The 15,739-nt window shown below is 40.2% G+C and overlaps 1 protein-coding gene across 3 annotated transcripts in view; it reads left to right on the top strand.

Annotated features, from left to right (window-relative positions):
• MAP2K4 (mitogen-activated protein kinase kinase 4) overlaps positions 1 to 15,739 on the top strand; it is a gene marked incomplete at both ends in the record, with an annotated part of 110,437 nt that overhangs the window by 22,277 nt on the left and 72,421 nt on the right. For all 3 annotated transcript variants that reach the window (XM_080712574.1, XM_080712573.1, XM_080712572.1), the window contains one exon: positions 14,505 to 14,607. In XM_080712574.1, the coding sequence (XP_080568700.1) occupies positions 14,505 to 14,607 (103 nt within the window). The remainder of the gene's footprint in view (positions 1 to 14,504; positions 14,608 to 15,739) is intronic.

Genomic DNA, 15,739 nt, shown 5'->3' with positions numbered 1-15,739 from the left:
TAAAGTCATCAGAGGACTGATTTTTTTCCCCCCCTGCTGGGGCACAGTCCATTTCAGAATCTTCAGTTTTCTTTTAAGAGTATTTCAGAATTATCAGAGAAATTTACATTTAGTAGATAATTGCATATCACAGTAGTAGGGTGGGGCAGTGAGCACAAAAATTAGTTATGAGTACAGTCCAGTAAGTTTGAGTACTGCTGGCTCAAACGCTCAGTTCACCACCGATCAGAAAGATTTATTGTAAGATGACTCACATGACTAATGGAAGCTCTGAGGATTAATTTTTCCATTGTTTGACTTCACATAGTTTTTTTGTTCTTTATATTGTTACATCACTTTATTTCCATCAGTATATTACAATTGTTTGTTATAAGTTAGTGGAGTTTTATTGGAGGCTTGTGTGTCTGTATTTACATGCACAATGGGTGTGAGATTACATAGCTAATTTGGGATTCAGATTTCTGTAGAAATTTAATAAGTCTACTACTATGTGCCTCCTGGTCGTTCTTATTATAAGTGAAAGCTTATAAATGATTAGATATTTGGTTCCCCAAGTATATATACTTAAGATAATATTTATTTTAGATGATAAGAAAATTAAGTTTTACCTAAGACAGTAGTGTTATATATATATTTTTAATACTGTTGGATCATTGAATTTTTTTGAAGTCTGATATAAAATACTGTAGAGAAAATATCTTTCCATTTGTAAACAGGGTTCCTGCATATTTGAAAGATTTATTTGTTAATCACTTGAAGATAATGCTTTTGTACACGTAAAGGTATTTATGTAAATTTTTTTGCGGTTTGTATTTATGTAATTTTCGACCAAGTTTGAATTACCATATCTCATTGGCTTTAATACGCTAACTTATAGTTCTTTAGAATATAATTTGCTTGCTTTATAAAACCAGGTGTTGGAATGGGAGTTTACGTAGAAACATAAATGTTTAAGAAATGCTTTTATAAACATTGAATTTACCCTTGGTGTTGTCTCATTCTTATTTTATCTTTTTTTTTTTTTTTTTGGTGGTACTGGGGTTCCTGGAAACCCTTCTACCTTTGGGCTACACTCCCAGACCTTTGGAAACAGGGTCTCGTAAGCCAGCACTGCTGGCTTCGAACCTGCGTGATCCTCCTGTCTCCGCCTCCCAAGCCCGGGGATTACAAGCGTGCGCCACCACGCCCGGCTTATTTTTGGTATCTTTTGAATGAAAACTTGGACTCATGAAGGGTCTCTGGGCCTAAGGATTTTCCTTAGAAAATGCCAGAAGGGGTCCCGTGCTAATCTGAGTGAGAGCAGTTAGCAGTTGAGCTGGTGCTCCTTTACTGATGTAGTGTGTACTCAGTGGTGGCCTCAGCCTCCCCCTCACTGCATTATACCATCAGCCCACAGCTGGAGAGATCTTGGGCTCCGAGGGACCTTTTGAGTAGCACTGAGTTTCTGTAGCTTCGCCTTTTACACTTTTGGTAGCTTTAAACCTTTTCTCCCCCCTCAACTCCGTGGACTAGAACTCAAACCCAGGGCCTTTTGGAGCGTGCTAGACAGGCACTTTTCCAAGGAGCCATATCCTCAGCCCATTGCGTGTGCGTGCGTGTGTGTGCGCGCATGTGGGGTGTGTGTGTAGTTTTTATTTACTTTTTTACTGCGGATTGAATCCAGGGGCATTCTACCTCTGAGCTATACTCCCAGCCCTTTTTATATTTTATTTTGAAACAGGATCTTGCCGAGTTGCTGAGCCCTTTGACTCTTGCTGAGGCTGGCCTTGAACCCGTGATCCCTGTGTCTCCGCGTCCCGTGTAGTGGATTACAGGCGTGTAACATCACGCCTGGTTTGTGTTTGGCTTTTAAGAATCGTTTTACTTGGGAATGTTTGCATAGCAACTGACTCTTTATTTAGGAAATTATATGCTTCGGAGCTGTTATCCTGTACGGCAGTAATTGAAATTAGACTACAGGTGGTAGTTATTTTTGGTGACACTGCGCACCAGTGTATTTGGAAGAAAAAAAGAAGGCATTCTAATGACTTGACTCATTTAATTGTAAAACTATTCCTTTATACAATTAGTATCCCTAATTGCTTTTAAACTGGTGATAATAAAAAGAAATAAAAGAAGAAGGATGTTTTGTAAACCTTTTCTAAAATTTTGGGGAGATATTAATAAAATGTGCTGTTATGAAAAATGTCTGTAAGGCGCTGTTTTGACTTTATAGGAAATGGGGTAGAGAAAGAAAGGTGTGGAGAGAGGGCCTAGCCTTCCTGCATTTAAAATAAGAGCTCAGCAAATTCAGATGATTCAGTTTCTAAATCTTCATTTTTTTTTTGGTAGCAATAGTCTACAACTATAATGGCTAAGATTTTTATCATTTGGAAATTATTAAACTCAGTTTAGCTTTTCAGCAATCTCAGGAAACAAAATGAACACATTTGCTTCTACTGGATACTAGTGCAGTTTATTTAAATTTATATAGATGGCAGAGTTAGTTGAAAAATGAGATTTTTCTAGGATTAGCCACAAGCCAGACTGACATCTAGTCTTCCTCCCTATCCGTGGGGACTAGGTTAAATGGCTAGCACAGAGTTTATCTGCTTGGAAAAAGAGCTTTTCTACTAGTTAAAGACCAAGAGTTGTAGTAGTGTTATAGGTTGAATGAAGATTTACCTTTTTCTCTTTATTTCCTATATGCCTTATACTGTTCCAAGAGGAATGTTTCCTACTTATTTTTTATTTTTGACCTTGGAAGTTGGTTAAAGTATGAATTCTTGAAAATTATTTTTGTTAATAGAAGGAAGGTTTCTAATAGCTGCTGCGCCTTAAAAGTAATTTGATGAAGGGCAGTGTATGATTCTTTTGGGGAAAAAATTTTGTGATTCTCCCACATTTCAGAAAGTTTCCCTTCATATGCCAGTTGAACTTCACTACTAACGACAAAGGGATGCTTGACTAAACTTTTGGGGTCACACAGTAGAAGGAACAGTTTCCAGGTGATTCCCAACTGCATCCCCAGTTAATTAAAGTGATTTTGACTTTAGCTTATAAATTTAGGATGATGGTTTTCAAGTGTGGTATAGTGAACACTTGATTTTTCACTGCACACTTTTCTGTTTTTCAAATCTAGAGAAATAATGTCCAGATAAGAAGGATATTATACTCTGCCAGGCATGGTGGCGCACACTTGTAACCCGAGTACTTGGGCAGCTGAGTCAACAGGAGGATTGCGTAGGTTCAAAGCCAGCCTCATCTATTTAATGAGGCTCTTAGCAACTTAGTGAGACCCTGTTTCCCAATAAAAATATAAAATAGGTCTGAGAGTGCAGCTCAGAGGTAGAAGGCCCCTTCGGGAGAACAGCCAAGTGAACCCGAATCAGAGAAGCAGATCAGGGGTGTCTAAACAGATTCACTCCCCTTCAGAGAGGCTTTTACAAGGACGAGGAAGCAGAGGCACCGACCTAATGTACTTTATCTCTGTAGATAAATAGGCATCACCAATAGTCAGAATGATTGTGTCCTTCTTTAAACATGAAGGAAATCCAGAGCCTCTTCCAGGATTCGTATGTTCTTTGAGAAGTTGAACTTGTGTAGACAGGCTGTGTGGAAGCAACAATAATAGATGACTTGCCGTGTGCCCGTCCTGGTTCTGCACGCTTTAGATTGACCCTGTAATTCCCGCAGCAGTCTTCAGAAGTGGCATAGTTTGTGTGGCAGGGGAAGCTGAAGCCCAAGGGGTGAAGTGAACTTCCTAGTCCTGCACCTAATGAGTGGCAGGATCGAGTTGGCCATGATCTGCTCACAGGTTACAGGTTGTGAACTAGTTACTGTCTTACTGTTTCTGGGGAAGCCAAAGAAGCAATGGGTGCCCAGGGGAATGCTCGACTAATCCCAGTGGCCCTTGAGGGCTCTCTCTTCACTTGCAAATGGTCCTGAGCTCCAGACCTTTTATTTAGATCATTTTTGGTTTTCTGGTACCAGAGAGTTCCAAGCCTTACTGAATGTTACAGTAGAGTTTTCTTTCTGTGACTCTGAAGCCAGGAGAATTGGGGCAACTACCACTGGAGAAAAAAAATGTTTAATGAAAATGCCAAAACTCTTCTGGCCTAGACAGGATCCTCAAATGACTTGTGTGCAGGGGGGGCACAGCTGAGCGAGATTAGTAGGTTAGGAGATGGGGTTGTGAGCTGTATGAGGACGGGTATGTGCCTCTGTACCCGATGTCTCCACACGTTGATGCTTTTAGCAACAGGTCTGTGCCTGTCATGCACACTTCCTTTTTTGGAGGGTAAAAGAAAGAATATAATTTTAATTTTGCAAATGTTTGATAGAATTTTTCAGATATATACAAAAAAGTATAATGCTCATTATACCTATTACATAGCATTGACATTTATCAATATAATGGCCGATGTTAATTTATTTCATTTGTTCCTCTTCCTTCCACTGACATGTACTGATCTATTTATGTAATTAGATAATTTTTCTTTTTTTTTTTTTTTTTGCGGTTCTGGGGATGGAACCCAGTAGCATTCTGCCTCCGAGCTACACCCCAGCCTATTTTTTATTCTTTATTTTGAAACAGGGTCTCACTGAGTTGCACAGTGTCTCACTAGGTGTAGCTGAGGCTGTCCAAGAACTGCAATCTTCCTGTCTCAGCCTCCCAAATACTGGGATTACAAGCCTGTGCCACCATGCCTGGCAGATAATTAATTTTTGGAGTTGCTGAGGGTTGAACCCAAAGCCTTACACATGCTAAGTACATGCTGTACCACCAAGCCATACTTTCCAGCCTACTGAAATACTTTAAATTATCGTTATAATTTTATCCATGTAAATGTCAGTCGCAAGTCTTCTGAATGAATAATTAACCTTCAATACTATTATCATCACTGTTCAAAAATGATCAGATAGTTACTCAGTGTTCACATTCCCCCCAAAGCTTTATAGACGCTTTATTTTTAGTTTGTTTAAGATTTCAACAGGGTCTACGCACATATTTTGTTTGCTTGATATGTCTCTTCAATTTCTTTAAACACATAATAGCTTTCTTTTTATCTCTTATTGTTGAAGAAATTAGGTGATGTATTTTGTAGTATTTCACATGTCCTGTTAATGGTCTTTAACGTGTTTCTCTTTGTCCATATTCCCTTTAATTATAGAAGAGAAGCTTGACCAGGTAGAGATTCGGAGTTTGGGAAGAGTGCTTCCGAGGTGCTGTCTGCCTCCCGTTGTGTTGCATCGGGGCCTATGGCTTCCGATTGCAGGCTTGTTAAGATCGATCAGGAGGTGTCAGTGCTCCTGTGATCCCAAAAGGAGAAGTTTTCCATCAGTCAGCCTTTCATCTGATGGTGCTGGCCAATTAATTTTGTCTAAATTAATTCTTATTGCTTATTCAGTTTTATTAATTACTTAAGGACTCTGCAAATACTTGCTGGATCTAGGTGAAAAACCAAAGTTTATATTTAGAGTGCAAAATTGAAAGCAAATTCTAGACCTAAGTATTGATTGTAACTGTGCCAGTATTAAAGGTTCTGGAAGTGTACGTTTAAGCACACACACATTATATACAAACTGTACGTTTATCCTTCAGACTCTGAAACGTGACTCGACTTCCTCGTACATCAAGCTAGCCCCCTCCTTTACTTTTAAAAATCCATTAATCTTTCAATGTAATTAAAAGCCACATCATGTAATGAGACATTATCTGGTAAAATTGAAGAACAGGTGTTCTAAATTAACAGTCTAGCTGGGCATGGTGGCACAGGCTTGTAATCCTAGCTCCTAGAAGGCCGAGGCAGGAGGATTGCGAGTTTGAGACCAGCTTGGGCAACTTACTGAGACTCTGTCTCAAAATAAAAAATAAAAAGGGTTGGGGCTATAGCTCAAAAAAACAGCAAAACAAAACAGAAAAACCAGCTTTTTTATACTAGTCAGTCTCATAGTGCTTAGAATACTCAGGTTGTTTAAGTGCCTTCCCGGTACTTGGGAATCAGAATTATGAAGGAGTTTGGTTGGTAGAGAAGTAAATAAGAGTTTTCATCCAAGACATATTAAGAAAGAAAAACAACAAAAAACCTTAGCTGGGCGGGGTGTGGTGGCACATGTTTATAAGCCCCGCTTGGGAGGTGGAGACAGGAGGATCGCGCAGGTTTGAAGCCAGCCTTAGCTGGCTTAAGAGACCCTGTTTCCAAATTAAAAAATATGTGTGTGTGTGTGTGTGTGTGTGTGTGTGTGTGTGTGTGTGTGTGTGTCTGGGAGTGTAACCCGGAGGTAGAAGGGCTTCCAAGAACCCCAGTACCACCAAAACCAAAACAAAAAAACCCAACAACCTTAGCTGGGTGTGGTGATGGTGGTGTACACTTTTAAGTCCAGTATTTGGTAGAATGAGACAGAAGGTTCACAGATTTGCAGCCAGCCTCAGCAACTTAATGAGGCCCAGTTTCAAAATAAAAATGGGGTGAGGGTATAGCTCAGAGGTAGAATGCCCCTGACTTCAATGCCCAGTACCATATACACACAAAACAAAAAAGAAAAAGAAAAAACTGGATGAACTTTCTGTGTTCCAATCAGCAGTTACTCTTTAGTGCCCACTGAGTTGTCTTCCAATAGGTGATGGACTCTTCAGCGCTAATAATTCCTTCACCAGTCTTCTTTTTTGTCATGGTTATTCAGTCATACAACTGTATGTATGTAGTAAGGCGTCTAAAACTGATGTTTTGATTTTCTTTCTTGGGGAATGATAAGATACAAATTGTAAGTAAATTTACAAACCTCTCAGTCAAGATGTTTTCATGTCCTGCATTCACACCAAGTAGGTAGGATGCATATCTTCTAAGTGTTATTCACTCTTGATTATTAATTTAGTGTTAACTTTTTTTTTTTTTTTGGCGGTACTGGAGATGAAACTCAGGGGCATTCTACCTCCGAGTTACACCCCCAGCCCTGTTTTTTATTCTATATTTTGAAACAGGGTCTCACTGGGTTGCAAAGGGCCTCCTTAAGTAGCTGAGGCTGTCCACGAACTGTGATCCTCCTGTCTCAGCCTCCCGAATGCTGGGATTACAAGCGTGCGCCACGACGCCCGACTAATTTAGTGTAATTAAAAAAAAAAAACTTTTATAGAATACATTTACAGGCAACAAATAGTTCTTCATTGTTTCCACTAAGAAACGAAAGGTTTATTCACATCTTAATGTTTTTGAAATTGGGAGGTATTTAACAAGGGTCAAAAGAAGCTATTCAGGCGGGGAGAGGAGTATAATGGTGCTGTAGTTACTGCTGATACATGTACAATACCAGCTTTGTGTAGAGGACACCTGTTCCTGTCCCACCTCTCTTATTGCCTTGGTAATAACACAGTTGGAATTTTAATTTAAATTGAACTGTGCTTTGTTTCCTTGGGCCAAGGGTTACGTTCACTGAGAAATTGTCCGCGTCTCATAGCTTTCTTTATCCTAATCTGTTTGGTAATGGAGCTCTTATAGAATTGAAGTCCACAAGAGTTAATCACTCGGTGCTGGTGGGAATCCTTCTTGGTAGAGAATGGATCCAGTTCATCTTTGTTAAAAATCTGGCTTCTATGGTTGGTACCATTGTCCTCAGTAAACTTTCCAAGAAGGAGAAGTCAGATGTGCTTGTTTTGGTAGCTTCTCCGTTTGCGTGCTGCTGTGAATACCTTACCTGTCGGCTGAAATCTAAATGGCCTTGGCTCGGGGCTGTTCAGTGGAGCTCCAGGTCAGTGTCCTTCAGCCAAGAACACTCTTTATTGTTTCTTCTTCATTGTGTAGAAAAAATGTTTTCATGACATTATGGTCCAGATGAGGGGTTTGGCAGTGCTTATTGAAAGAATGTTGGTGGTGTAGCTAGAAAATGTGGCTGGGTGCCTATTTAATTCATGAGCGGTGAGGTAAAGCAGAACAGGGATAGGGTGTTGTGGGCTCTGCGGTGTGGTGAAAGTCAGCGTGGCCTGAGCGGGCTGTGGAGTTTGCTTCCATCTAGAGTTCAAGGAAGCCATTCTTCTGAGACTGTCTGTTGGTGTGAGGGACGGCTGGAGGCCACTCATGGGCCCTGGGGTATGGATGGAAATCAGAACAAGATTTAGGACTTTTCTTGACATAACTTATAACCTTTGCATATTGGGGTTCTTGTCCCTAGAAAGATGACTTACAAAAAAGTAAGAGTCGGCTATGTGGGTGGTTTCCCAGAAGTCCTAGTACAGTTCTGTTGGGGCAGAGTGAGGAACCTCTGCGGGAAACTTAATCGTCATGTTGAAGAGTCTGATCAGGGGGCAGAGGGTCATCATAATGAAAGAGACCGCTTTGCGCTGTTCTCTGTAGAAAATGTTGCTGGGGTTGGTCACGTAGGGTTTGAGCCTCCCTTGACTCCTTTGGGCTCTGTCTGCTGATATGTTCACAAGTTTGAGGCTTCTGAACGTAATTGCCGTGTGGGTTACACAGTGTTGTAGGTGCTCGGTGGATTTGAAGTGGCTTGAGCACCTAAGCTGCTGAGCACCTTTACTGATACTAGTTATGCTGTGAACCTCCCTTCCTTCTTCCTGGCTAGAACTTTTAGTAGCATGTATAACGACAGTGCTTCTGTGTGAATGACATTCGTTCAGGTATGTGGCAGATTAGGCCTTTGTTTCTTATTAAGAATTATGAGAGATAAAGGGATAAAAGAACTTTAGACATGAGCTAGGGACAAATCAAGGACACAGAGAATTCAGCATTCTTTCTATTCTCCCCTAAACTTGGGGTGGAGATATGTTAACAGTTAACAGCTGCCATCCTTTGTATATCCACTTGGAACTTTTAGGGTGATTATGTAACTGTGGAATTCCAACTCGCAAATTCCCATGGAGTCTGCTTGCAGAACCATTGGAGCATGGAGTTGGGGTTTGGGGATCGTATTGTATTTTCCTATTTTATTACTCCTTAAAACATCATTAAATTTAGCAAATGCCCCTGGAAGTCACAAAAGATATGATCCATCCAAAAAATGATAGGAATATGGGAATGTCCAGGTGTATGAAAGGGCCTATTTTGAAAGCATTTTTATCATATTTTTAGGCCTTTTTTTTTTTAAACTCGTTCCCTAGTCCTCAGTAAAATTGAGCTAGAGAACAGGGTGTTCCTTCTTAGAACGGTTTGGAGTAAGTGGCAAGGAGATTGTAATTAAAACACAGACAGCAAATGCTTAGTGTAGAGAACCCGAGACAAGGAATTTTAAGAAGGGAAAAATCACTTAACAATTTTAGTGTCTTGAATTAATTACAAGGGATATTTTAGAGACCTGTGTGTGTATGGATAAGTTAGGATACATTCATATATTTTCCTAAAATGATAATTTATTAGTTATATTATTTACTACTCAGGATTTTTTTTTTTTTTTTTTTTTTGTACTAGAGATTGGACCCAGAGGCATTCTACCTCCAAGCTACATCCCCAGCCCGATTTTTTATTTCTTATTTGGAAGCAGGGTCTCACTAATATGTTGCTGAGAGCCTCACTAAATTGCTGAGGCTGGCTTTGAACCTCCTGTCTCAGCCTCCCAAGTACTGAGATTACAAGTTTGTGCCACCATGCCTGGAGACTGCTCCAGTAACTATTGTATATTAATGTTTTCTAATGTTAATATTTTTATGGTTTTTTGATAGCAATATGGTTACAATTATGGATATGCCATAATTTTTGTAAGTAATTTAGCATAAATATTACTGCTTTGCATAATCTTTAATTTTCTCAGGATAAAATCTTCTGGAATTATTGGTTGGTCCTAAGGGTATTTTGAGATGTTTGTTAGATACTGCTTTTTAGTAAGTAGGCTCACTGTTTTTTTGGTGCTGGGGATTGAACCCATGGGTATTATACCTCTGAGCTATACCCCTAGCTCTTTTTATTTTTTGTTTTAAAACAGGGTCTCACATTGCTGAGAGTCTCACAATGTTTCTGAGGCTGTCCTCGAACCTGCTGTCCTCCCGTCTCAGCCCCTCAAGGACTGGGATTCCAGGATCCTGGCTAAGTGTGGGTTCATTTGTACTCACAGCTGTAATTTGTTCATTCGTTTGTCTGTGTTCATTTGTTTCCTGAGTAAATGTTAAAGACTTAGGGATCTGGAATAATTCCAGGGACTGAGATATGTAACCAGAACATTGAATTTCTGCCCTCTTAGCGTATGACAAAGGTGCGGTCGGGAAGGCAGACGTTGACTAAATGCCCACAGATGTCAGAGTGTGGGAGTGATGTTTCTGAAGAGTACCCGATGCGTGCCTTTGTTAGCATCGATAGTAGGATTCTTTTTGTGTGTTGTATTAAAGCAACTGTAGTTTAGATTTTTGTAAAACTAGAAGAATTTGATTACTTTTCATGCTAGCGGTCTATTTATACTGCCATAAGTACGCCCCTTTTGAGATCCCCACTCCCCTTCACTTTGGACTCTGCAGCTGAGACAAAGGTATATTTGTTTTGTCCCTTAATGAATCTAGGAGAATGGGCCTGTAAAGATCCGAAGGCGAGATTTTGCTAACAGACAGAATCTTTTGAGCATCTGTGGGATTGTTGTAGACATGCATCTCCAGCCCTTTACAGTTTTGCTTTTTTATTTTTTATTTTCATTTTTTGGTGGTAATGGGGGTGGAACCCAGGGGCTTTTCTACCTCTGCGCTATACACCCAGGCCTATTTTATACTTTATTTACACTTTATTTGGAAACAGGGTCTCACTGAGTTGCTGAGAGCCTCACTAAGTCGCTGAGGCTGGCTTCAACCTGTGCGATCCTCCTGTCTGAGCCTGCCCAGCGTGGGGATTACAAGCCTGCGCCACCACACCCGGCATTATTCTTTTATTTTTGAAACAGGATCTCACTAAGTATCTGAGGCTGGCTGCGAGCCTGCGACCCTCCTGTCTCAGCCTCCCAAGTACTGGGATTACAAGATGTGCCACCACGCCCGGCTGGCTCTTGTGTTATTTTGATAACCCCAGGTCTTTCTGGATTAGCTGCCTCCCTGAATATTTTTCATGTGGTTGGGATATTCAGGACTTGGTCAGAGGGATTTTCAGTATAACCTGAAGAATTATTTACTTATTGGTATATACAAGTAAGTAATTCAGTCTGATTAAGATGCTATTATTGACTTGATTGATAGCTCAAAGGCATGGATACCTATAGATCCCCATAATGATTCTCTGTATAATTGAAGTAAAATTACTGGTGATCACAGGAAGGCATATGTAATCAATGTCTGATTATCAATGAGTAGCTGAACCAGAATGAAGAATGAATTTCTCTTAATAGGTTTGGAAGACACCTAGTAGGGTATATTGTTAGCTTCATCTCGTAAACTCGACAAACTCTTTTACTAGGACTGAAATGTTTACTTTTTCTTTTTTTCTTTTTTGGTGGGCAACTTGAGAACAAGTTTGGAGCTTTTAAGCCTTTAAGCTCTCTCTGAAGATTTGGGATTACCAAACAAGGGCGACCTAGTAGTGTGCAACAAATAGAATGCTTTTTTTTTTTTTGCCATTGTCTGGAGACCATGAGAATTGGCCAGGAGCTGTTAAGCCTTTCGTATCAAAAGCAGTACCTTTTCAGGAACTGATAAAGGAAAACAGAATCTGTGATATTTCAGGTTTAGAAAAATCTTCCTACCCAAGGAAGGGTTCTGAATCGCCTGCTAGAGGTCAGGAATACTGAGGGTGAATCATTCTAGTCTTTTCCTTGGCAGAGGAGCTTCTGAGGCTCAGGCTTGCCAAACGTGGAAGTGTTTAACATTTAGGAGGCACTGGCTGTTAGGGCTATGACGCTCTAGGGCAGGCTTTCACCCTCAAGCAGAACTGGATACGATTGGTAATGATGTTATCCAGAATGATCAATAGTAAAGCTGGGAAAAGTTTTCTTTCAGAAAGGGAGAAAATGGAAGAACAGAGTCACTGGTCTCAAAATATCTTAGAATACAGTACAGCAAATTCCATTAGCTTTCAAGGTCCGGGAATAATCCTCTGTCTTTAAGTGTGTTACAAAGACAAATTTCCAAGAAATCAAAAGGCATATTCATTAAAATATTTTTTGTGTGTTGCTAATCTCTCACCAGAAGGTTCTATCAATTTTCTTTTCTACCAGCAATTTATTATTAGTGATTCGTTTGCCTACTCACTCTGATCTCCGTGTTTTTTTTTTTTTTTTTTTTTTTTTTTGTGGTCCTGGGGGTGGAACCCAGGGGCCTTCTACCTCTGGGCTATACTCCCAGACCTATTTTATATTTTATTTGGAAATAGAGTCTCACTAAGTTGCTGAGAGCCTCACTCAGTAGCTGAGGCTGGCTTCTCACTTGCGTGATCCCTCTGTCCCAGCCTCCTAAGCGCAGGGATTACAAGTGTGCGCCACCGCGCCCGGCTTATCCGTCTTCTTATCTTTCATAAAAAACCTTCAATTTTACCTGTTTCACGTGATCACAAGTTTAATATGTTTTTGGTATTAGTACCTTTTCATATATTTAGTCTAGTTTGCCTTTATGTTCATATCCTTGTCAGACGTTTTGTTTCTTGACTTGTGCGATGTCTTTGTGTGCATGTGCATGTGTGTTCGTCTGTGCAGTCAGTTGTTCGTCCATCTGTCCATCCTTCCTTCCTTTTTTGAGATGGGATCTCACTATGTTGCCCAGACTGGTCTGGAACTCCTCCACTCCAGTGACCCTCCCTCCACGTCCTCCCTAGTGTTGGGATTGTAGGTGTGGCCACCGTGCCCAGCTTTGAGCTTGTTCTCACTGACTACCTGAGGGATTTTTTCCCCCCAATACTGGGAACGAAACCCCGGGCCCCATACACGGTAGGCAAGCGCTCTGCCACTGAGCTCCAGCCCCAGCGGCTGCGCGTGCGGCTTCATGTCCTCTTCTATTTGCTGTCAGGTAAAAGTGATTTCAAAATCATGTAGAAAATTCATACGGCCCTATTCTTACTTCCGGAAACAACATGTCTGGTGTTCTCGGGAATTCGCACAGTCCCATGGCTGAGGGAGGAGCCAGGAGGAGCGCCGCGGCCCTTGCAGTCTTCCTCCAGCCCTCAGATCCAGGGCTATTCTCCTGAGTCCTCTGAGGTGGGAAGACTGTGGGTTTCAAAGATATTTTTTATTAGTAAGTATAGTTACATGTTTAACAAACTGAAGAGAATAAGTACAGGAAAAAGGAACCTTGATATAAGAATGAAACTCAGATTTGCCACAAATGCTTAAAGATCCAGTTGTGTTGCAGAGTATCCTTATCCATCCTAAAATGATTTTGTGAGATCTGTTGATGTAGAAAGCAGTCTGGTCAGTGAGTAAAGCATGTTAGAAACAGTGTCATAGTCACGGGCACCACAGGACAGCCTGTCCTCCCAGGAATTGGGAACCTGAGACAGGAGAATCGCAGGTTTGAGGCCAGCCTTACCGACTCAGTGAGACTTTGTCAGGTTAAAAAAAAAAGGGGTGGTATAGCTCAGTGGTATATCACCCCTGGGTTCAGTTCCCAGTACCACAGAAACAAAACCAGTATCATGGTCTGATTTAAACTGTAGGGGAAAATACACATCTGTGTCTGTGTGTAGGAAAGAAGTCTGCAATAGAAAGTAAGCAGTGATTACTTTAGTGTAATTGGATTGATAATCATATATAATTTTTTTAAGACTTCACACACGGTGCGGCACACCTGTAATCCCAGGACTCAGGAGGCTGAGACAGGAGGATCACAAGTTCAAGGCCAATTTGGGTAACTTAGACCCTGTCTCAAAATAAAACAAAAAAGGGCTGGAGTTGCAGCTCAGTGGCACAGCACTTCTGGGTCCAATCCCCAATACTGGGAAAAGAATGTTTAAGAACTTCACCTATTATATGGATGTCTATAATTTTTTTTTATATATTTTTGTTTGTCTTTGAACTTTCTAGTATTTTTTATAGTGGACATGATTTTTACTTGTGTAATTAAAAACTGTTGATACCTCTATCTCCTTCTCAGCCCAAAGAAGCTGCTCTTCAGGAAATATTTGAAATACTTGTATTATTAACTAGAAGGTGAATGTACCGTAATGTTTTAGCCCATTGTGGTCGAGAATGCTACAGATCTTCCACTCAGATGTTTATATTAAACTTGAGGGAAAATGATTTTATTAAACTGGAGACACTAAATTATAACACTGGTGAGATGGTAATATATTACAGTTTTTCAGTATATCTGTTGAGATAAATGATTTCCTACAGACACTCATATTTTCCTTTCCAAAACTGTTAGTACCTGTATAAATTTGAAGTACTGTTTCTGATGTTTTCTAGCATTGTGAGTGATTTTTGGTAACAACTTTAAACAGTTTCTGCTTTTCCTTAATTCTGAAACATTTGTTGTTGCCTTTCAAAATATTGTTCTGCATTCACTATTTGTTAAAGCAAGTTTTTATGCCTTTTTTGTGTGAATTTCCCATGTCCTCAAAATGTCTTATGGTGTGTTTTATTGCACTTGAAACTTTCACTTTTTATTTATTTCTCAGGTAAACGCAAAGCACTGAAGTTGAATTTTGCAAATCCACCCGTCAAATCTACAGCAAGGTTTACCCTGAATCCCAATACTACAGGAGTCCAAAACCCACACATGTGAGTATTTGGGTAATCAAGTAGAAGGCGCAACTCGAGCAAAAGTTTTAAGGTTATTGTGCTTTACGAATTTTTCCAAGCAGAGGGCTTGGTGTTTGCTTTATCTTTAATGGACCATTTGAAGTTTTACTGATTTGGACTTAAATAGAAAATTACTGATTCTGTAGTTTAAGTTGGTAAGCATGATTTTCCTATTTAAAAGTTTACTTGGTAAAAAGAGCCAAAGCTTACATGCATCAGCAGTGTTTTAGTATTCTTCTTAAAGTCTTTGAGAATATTGTCTGTATTTTTTTCCTTCTCTATTTCCAGTTAAATGGCAAGTTACAGTTAGTGACACAATAGATTCCTTTTTTTTTTTTTTTCATTAGTACTAGTAATTGAACCCAAGGGCATTCTACTTCCAAGCTGCATCCCTGGTCCTTTTTATTTTTTATTTGAATGGAATCTAGGATTATTCTACCTTCAAGCTCTGCTCCCAGCCCTATTTTTTATTCTTTATTTTGAAACAGGGTCTCACTAAGTTGCAAAGGGCCTCACTAAGTAGCTGAGGCTGTCTGTGGACCTCAGCCATCCTGTTTCAAAATAAAGAATGAAAACTAGGCCTGGAGGGTGCAGCTCTAAGGTAGAATGCCCCCCTGGGTTCCACCTTCAATACTGCAAAAATAAATAAATAAATACAATGCAGGGCTGAGCATCAAAGCAATGTACCATTTAGAGGTTGGAGGGCGACAAATAGACACTTGAGAAGTAGGAAGCAGATTAGGAATGTGTGGTGTCCGAGAACAGGGGGAAAGGGGTTAGCCTCAGCATTGATGTTTTGAGAGGACTAGCAAGGCGGCTTTGGTGATCGAGCATCCTGAGATACGTGGGTGCAGTGGTGCATGCCTGAAAGCCCAGTACTTGAGGCTGAGACAGGAGGATTGCAGGTTTGAGGCCAGCCTCAGCAGTTTAGCTAGATTTTATTTCAAAAAGACGTACATACATAGATAAAATAAAATAGGGCTAGCAGTGTAGCTCAGAAGTAGAATGCCCCTGGGTTCAATTCCCAGTACTACCCACCCCCCAAAAAAAATATATCTGTAGGTACACTTTTTTCTTTTTTTAAAAATGAATTTAGGTCTGGGCTAGTTAG

Source organism: Muscardinus avellanarius (assembly GCF_963383645.1).
Source record: "Muscardinus avellanarius genome assembly, chromosome: 16".
Lineage (NCBI taxonomy): Eukaryota > Metazoa > Chordata > Mammalia > Rodentia > Gliridae > Muscardinus > Muscardinus avellanarius.
This window is presented reverse-complemented; position numbering and strand designations above follow the sequence as displayed.